At 54.2% G+C, this 6,940-nt stretch overlaps 1 protein-coding gene across 1 annotated transcript in view; it reads right to left on the reverse strand.

The window, feature by feature from the left end:
• Window positions 1-3,881, reverse strand: part of SCNN1A (sodium channel epithelial 1 subunit alpha) — a 34,800-nt gene extending 30,919 nt beyond the window's left edge. The window contains exon 1 of the mRNA XM_017883285.1: window positions 2,779-3,881. Within this exon, the coding sequence (XP_017738774.1) occupies window positions 2,779-3,365 (587 nt within the window). The 5' untranslated portion in view covers window positions 3,366-3,881. The remainder of the gene's footprint in view (window positions 1-2,778) is intronic.
• Between the last annotated feature and the right edge of the window lie 3,059 nt (window positions 3,882-6,940).

The following is a 6,940-nucleotide window of genomic DNA, read 5'->3' on the forward strand; positions in this document are numbered from 1 at the left end:
ATTTCTGAGTCCCAGTTTCACCACTTGCTGTCTGTCTGAAGCTGAGCCAGTTACTTAACTCTCTGGGCCTCAGTTTCCTCATCCATAAAATTAGAGTAATGATGATACCTACTTTCAAGGTGTGTTGTGAGAATTAATTAATTTAAAGCAGAATCATCTGATTTAGACTCATTTGTAAAAATGTCTGGCACATAAATATATACAAGCGTTATTACTGTTTTTTTTTTTTCTTTGAGACAGTGTCTCACTCTGTGGCCCAAGCTGGAATGCAGTGGCATGATCTCGGCTCACTGCAACCTCGGCCTCCTGAGGTGATTCTCCTGCCTCAGCCTCCCAAGTAGCTGGGACTACAGGCATGCGCAACCACGCCTGGCTGATTTTTGTATTTTTAGTAGAGATGGGGATTTCACCATGATGGCCAGACTGGTCTTGAACTCCTGGCCTCAAGTGAGGGGCTCTTTTAAACAACCATGTTTGGGCTCCGTCCCAGACCCCTCAATGCCTGCCTTGGCCTCCCAAAGTGCTGGGATTACAGGCGTGAGCCACCGCGCCCGGCGGTTATTTTTTAATTTAATAAATAAATAAATAAATTATGTTCCCTTGTTCAAACTATTTCCTCTTGCCAAGCCTTACTTTCCCCATCTAAAAAAAAAATGGGAATACTACTGCCCACCTCCCTGGACTTGTCAGTATTAAATGAGAGAGTGTCTATAAAGCACCCAGCTTTAGGGTGTAGCACATAATGTGACTACAAGGTCAAGCGCGTAGTGTTTGGTGGGTGTTGAATCTCCTTTCCCTGTGCTGGGGAGCCTTCCCCGACTCCCCTCCCCTCCTAGGTGTTCTCTCCCTCCTAACTCCAGCAGCAGCCCTTCAACCAGGAGGAATTCTTTCTGGGTGGATGGCTGCTTCCCAGCCTGTAGTCCCCAGAGGCAGGGCTTCTGGCCTCCTTTCCCCGGCTTTTTCCTGGACTGTCTAGGGACAGCAGAACCTAAGAACTGTGCAGGCCTTGCCCCATTCACCCCTGCCCTCCCTCTCCATCTCTCACTGACATATTTTCAACCACAAATATTTATTGAGTGCCCACTGCCCCGCCTGCTGTCCTTCCCCTTCCTGCTGCATCCCTCCCCTCCACCAAGGCCTTAAGGGGTGAGGATGTCTGCAGGCACCAGGGGGAGAAATATGAGGTTGAGGGGAAGTACCCAAGAGAGCTCTGAAATGAGACGGAAACCACGTCTGCCTGGAAATTTCATTCAATCAACGCCCCACATCTCGGGTATCAAAAAGAGGCAGAGTTTTGGGATTAGGCGTAAACAGGATGAGTCACAGCTCAGTCACTCTCTCTGTGATGTTGTGACTTGCCTCTCTTTGCCTTAGTTTCCTCAAGTGTAAAATAGGGATAACAATAGCACCGGCCTGGTAAGATGTGAGAATGAAATGAGAGGCCCGTGGACACCTTAGCAGTGTCTGTGCACACAGCAGCTTCTTAAGGAAATGGTCCCTACCCGGGACATTTTACAGAGGTTAATCAACAAAATGGCCCGGCTTTTTTTTTCTCTATCTCTCCTGGACAGGAGATCCCAACCTTTCTTAGTCCGTAACACACCTTCGGACATGATGGAATATGCGAAGGGGCCTCCACCCACAGCATGACAAATCCCAAGCATCCATAATCGCACACACACCAGTGTGTGCACACACACACTCACACCCATAAAGATTTGACACTCCTTGAAGGCACACTAACTCACCATTTTTATCATACTTATCCCAGTGTGCCACACTTACTGGCTTATATGCCTGTCTCTGCCATCTTATTTTATCTGTCTGTCTCCAGAACACAGCAAACTACCTGCCCTTCAATAAAGGATGTATGAATTATTCATGAATCCATTTTGCCTGGTGCCTAGCCCTGTGTCTGGCTTGACGCAGGTGTCCCCAAGGTGTGGCATGGCTGAGTGAATGCAAATAAAAGGTATATAAAAACACTCAGCCCTGCCCTCCTCTCTTCTCCATGCTCACCGCCCGCTCCGGTTTCCAGACCCAACACTGGCAAAACAGCACTGACGAAACCCAAAACTTCAGGACACACCCAAGCACGTAAAGGTCAGGCACCTGGGCAGGTCAACAGTGTGGCATTTCAGCCTGGGTCTTTTGCGGGAACAGCTTCACAAGGGGCTGGTCTCTAGCCTGACCCATTCTCCTTGTTCTGTAAGGCCCCTGCCCCCAGCCTTTGGGCTCACTTGCAGCCCTAACCTCCACGAACCCCCACTTTGCTTTCTCCATAACAAATTCCCCTTCTAAACAAAGACTGACAGCACCCACTTCCACAGCACCTGCAAGGCCTCGCCTCCCCTCACCTAGCCTCACCTCTCCATCAGACTCTCCTGTGAGGGGGATGAGGCCTTATACTTTGCTGGCATCTTGCTCCAGAAAAGGGATGGAGCTGAGCACATCCCTGCCCTTTTGCAAGCACTCCCTCCCACTTGCAGGAGGGAGAAGGGAACGGGAGGGAAGGAGAAGAGAGGGCAGGGGAGGGCAAAGCTGCTCCAACAACCACCCTCTGGGTGAGCCTGGGGTGCTAGGATGGCTCCACTGGGCAGGGACGGCAGTCCAGCAAGCTGGAGGCTCCTCGTTTTGCCAGTGGTGAGCTCTACCTGGGACAGGGGTATCAGCTCCCACCCTCAGGTCTGAGGCTCTGCCTGCCCAGTAAGCACCTCAGCACCCTGGACCACCCTTCCAGGCGCAGGCACCAGGGAATGGGCAGAGGGACTAACCAACCTGTAGGGATTGAGGGTGCAGATGGTCACTGCGGGGAAGACAAGCTTGTCCGAGTTGAGGTTGATGTTGAGGCTGACGGGGTAGCTGAAGTACTCTCCAAAAAGCAGGCCGAATTGCCAGTACATCATGCCAAAGGTGCAGAGCCAGAGCACTGCCCAGAAGGCCGTCTTCATGCGGTTGTGCTGGGAGCACACCAGGCGGATGGCACCGTGGATGGTGGTATTGTTGCAGAAGAACTCGAAGAGCTCTCGGTAGGAGCGGTGGAACTCGATCAGGGCCTCCTCCTCCGCCGTGGGCTGCTGGGGTGCCGCAGGTTCTGGGCCCAGCCCCTGCTCCTCACGCTTGTCCCCCTTCGTGAGCCCTGGGGTGGGCTGTGGAGGGCTAGCGTCCTGCTCCTCCAGCTTGGTCCCCTCCATGAGCCCTGGTGTGGGCTGCAGAGGTCTAGGGTCCTGCTCCTCCAGCGTGTTCCCCTTCATGAGCCCCGGGGTGGATTGGGGAGAGCAAGGGTCAGGGTCAAGGCTGAGCTCTGGGCCCTGAGTGCCCTCTCCCATTACCCCTGGAACCCAAGTGAGGTTGCCCCTGGCCATGCCCACGTCCCACCCTGCGCCCACATTCTCCCACTCCTCCCTCCCTCCTCCACCTTTCCTGGAGCCAGCAGACCTGCGGGAGTTGGGGCCAAAAGTGCCGGAGCTGGGCTTCCCTGGAACAGCCTCTCCTCTGCTTCCCTGAGAGGGCCACCCTTTGGTTTCTGTCCCAGCACCTCCTTTTCTGTCTCTGCCCTCTTCCTTTGATCTTCTTCCTCTGGGATCTGTGTCTCAGCTCCTGCCTCTCACTCCCTCTCTATCTGCCCTGTTTCTCTTTGGGTCTCTCCCAGCTTTCCTCTTCCTGACCTGGCTCCTCTCTCTAATCCTGCCTCTCTCCCTCTTCCCCACTTGCCTTGCCCCTTCTCACTCTAAGCCCTCACCTCCAGCCTCTGGCCCTGACCTCAAGCTGTGTCCTGATTCTGTCTCTGCCCCAGGACTGCCAGGCTCCAGAAGGTCTGGGCTGCCTCCAGCTTCCCACTCCCAGGTTGCGGCTGGACTGGGACTGGTTCCTTTCCAGTTGAATCTGGCAGCCAAGCCTCTCCTCCCCCTCACCTGACAGGTGCAGCGGCCGGGCTGGGGAGCCCGCCCGCCGGCCGGCCAGGGATGGAAGCGACAGGAGTCTCATTAACATCTCAATTAAAGGTGAGCTGGGCGGGGGGAGGGGCTGAGGAGGAGTCAGAGCTGGGAGTTTTCCAAAGGAAGGAGGGTTCCTGAGGACAGGTGAACTGGGAGTACTGGACCTGAGAAGGCAGACTCTGGGCAGGGGCTTTAGATGCAGACCTGACAGGCAAGGAGGCTGGGGGACAGGATGGCAGGTTAGGGGCAAAGATCTGAACAAGTAGAAGGATCCTGAGCCCACAGCCAGGAGGGCAACACAAGGAGAAGGGGCCAGCCAGGCTGAGAGGGCCTGGGTAGGGAAACCGGAGGACAGGAGGACAGAAAAAGGGAGACAATAGAGAGGGACAGCAAAGGACAGAGAGATGGGGATGGAGGAGGGGCACTGAGTGAGTAGAGGCAGGTGGGGGGCGGAGGCGGGGGCAAATAGGAGGAGCCAGCACCAAAGGGAGTCTCTTTCCAGGCAGGAGAGCAAGGGGGGAGTCCCAAGTGTGCTTCCACGAACTGGAGTCTCAGCAAGTGGGCAACCCTCTAAGGGCACCCACAGCTCAGCCTCACCCCCAGGCCCTGGAGAGAAGAGAGGTCTCTGCAAACCTCCTCCTCACTCACTAAGTGGACGCGGCGCACTCAGGTGGGGCGCATCTGCCTCCTCCTCCTCCCTCCTCTTTCCTGCTGAGTCCTCACCACCCCCTCCAACCTTGTCCAGACCCGGGAGGGGCCCAGGTGAAGCTGGGGGCTAGGCGGGGCCTTAGGACATTCTGTTCTTTTTTACACCATTGGCTGCCAGGCCAGGAATGTGTAATCGCCCCTGTTGTGGTCACAGAGTTGCAGGAATGTGGGCAACCAGAGGCAGCACGAGGGCCAGGCAGGACACTGTGGGCACAGACCCGGAGCCCAGGGAGAGGCAGGGAAAGTAGGCACTGAAGGTGCAGGGAGGATGTGGCCAGCGCTGGAAAAGAAGAGAGTGGGCATGGCACAAGCCTGGACAGGCCCTGGGAGAAGGAGAAATTCACTGATAGGGGCTATATTTTTCTCCAAAATCTGTTTCCAAACTTAATGCAGCAAAAGGATAAGGAGTGGAGTGCCAAGTGGTGAGCAAGGAGAGAAGGGAGGGTCAGAGAATCAGACCCAAAAAGGGCTCCAGGAGATTCTGGAGAGCCACCCACACAGCCCAGGCCCTGCACGCAACAGGGAGGCCTGCCGCTCCCCCGCGGGCCCCACAGGAGGCAGCCCAGAGTGCAGGAATGCGGTCGCTGGCTTGTCCTGCCTCCCTCCGCAAGCCCACAGACAAAGGCCCAGCCTGAGCACTGATACACACTGGGGGAGGAGATAGGCCTGCAAATAGGTAGCTGCAATACAATCAGATAAGGTTTCTATTTGTACACTTTAAAAGATCGTCTTTAAAACGGACTTCTAGCCAAAGCGCAGATCTCAGATTTCTCAGAGGTAAGAGATAAGAGCCAAGGGCTGGGGGAGCCTAGGGGCTCACTGCAGGAGACTCAGGAAGCCTTCCCAGAGAAGGTGTCCTCTCTGCTGAATCTTGAAGAGCAAGGAGTTTAGCAGGCAAAGAGAAAAGGCGGTACTCCAGGCTCAGGGTCCAACCTGGTCTGTGGCTTCCTCTCTTGCCGCTGTCTCTTGCGACCTCTTTTTTTTTTTTTTTTTTTTTTTTTTTTTGGGCCGGCCTCTCGCGCCCAGGCTGGAGTGCAGTGGCCGGATCTCAGCTCACTGCAAGCTCCGCCTCCCGGGTTTACGCCATTCTCCTGCCTCAGCCTCCCGAGTAGCTGGGACTACAGGCGCCCGCCACCTCGCCCGGCTAGTTTTTTGTATTTTTTAGTAGAGACGGGGTTTCACCGTGTTAGCCAGGATGGTCTGGATCTCCTGACCCCGTGATCCACCCGTCTCAGCCTCCCAAAGTGCTGGGATTACAGGCTTGAGCCACCGCGCCCGGCCCTTGCGACTTCTTAAAGTGAGAGCGGTGTCAACCAGGATTCCAAACCAGGTTCCCTTGTTTATTGATGCTGCTCATGATACCTCCCCTTGGAAGGGACAGCTGGATTTTTCTTCATTGTCCTGATGAAGAAACTGACCCTTCCCAAGGATAAACCAGTTTTCTGAGGTTAGAAAACAAAATATGAGCAGAGCTATAAACAGAATTCAGAATTCTCCTCCCCCTCTGGAGTTATCTACTTAGCGCTTTTGCCATTTACTTCCTGAGACAGACTCATGGGGCATCGGGGCTCCGCTGCACCAGGATGTGAAAGCCGGGAAGGCCTCCCTCACTCCCACACACAGCCCATGGATTCATCCATTCTCTGGGTGCAGGGTTATCTCCTTGGCTCTGTGAAAAGGTCTCTGCACCGTCCCCGCCGCCCCACAGATCCCAGATACCCCTAGAAACTCCAGTCTCCCTTGAGCCAGGTCCTTACATTGGGCATAGTCCTCCCTGCAGACAAGGTGCTCAGCACCCTGGCTGTTTGATCTCAAAGGTTCTGAAAAGCACCTCCCTGCCTTTTCTATTTGCTAGCTCATGCCTGAAATCCAACCACTAGCTTAAGGCAGCATGGCATAGTTTTTATATCAAGGGCTCTGTGAGAAGAATTGCAATGCCTGGTCTGGGCTGAGCCAGAGAGTGGTGACCCTGCCACGTCCTGCCGGGTATGGGACCGGCAATGCAAGCCTAGTGCTGCAGCATTCTAGACCTGGAGTGGGCTAGAGCAGGCTTGGTGTTGTGAGGAAAATAGAAATCTGAGACCTGCGCTTTGGTCAGATGCCCATTTTAAAGATGATCTTTTTAAAGTGTACAAATAAAACACAAATATGTTTTTGTCATAATACAACTTTTCAACAATACGGAAGTATACAGAACAATAAAAGCTTCCCTTTGTCCCCTTCCTTTCCCTCCCCCAAGGGGAGCCACCGTAATTTGTATATCTCTCTATATCTTTTGTGTGCCGTTATAAACT

The sequence above is a fragment of the Rhinopithecus bieti genome, unplaced genomic scaffold, assembly GCF_001698545.2.
Source record: "Rhinopithecus bieti isolate Rb0 unplaced genomic scaffold, ASM169854v2 scaffold_13342, whole genome shotgun sequence".
Taxonomy (NCBI): Eukaryota; Metazoa; Chordata; class Mammalia; order Primates; family Cercopithecidae; genus Rhinopithecus; species Rhinopithecus bieti.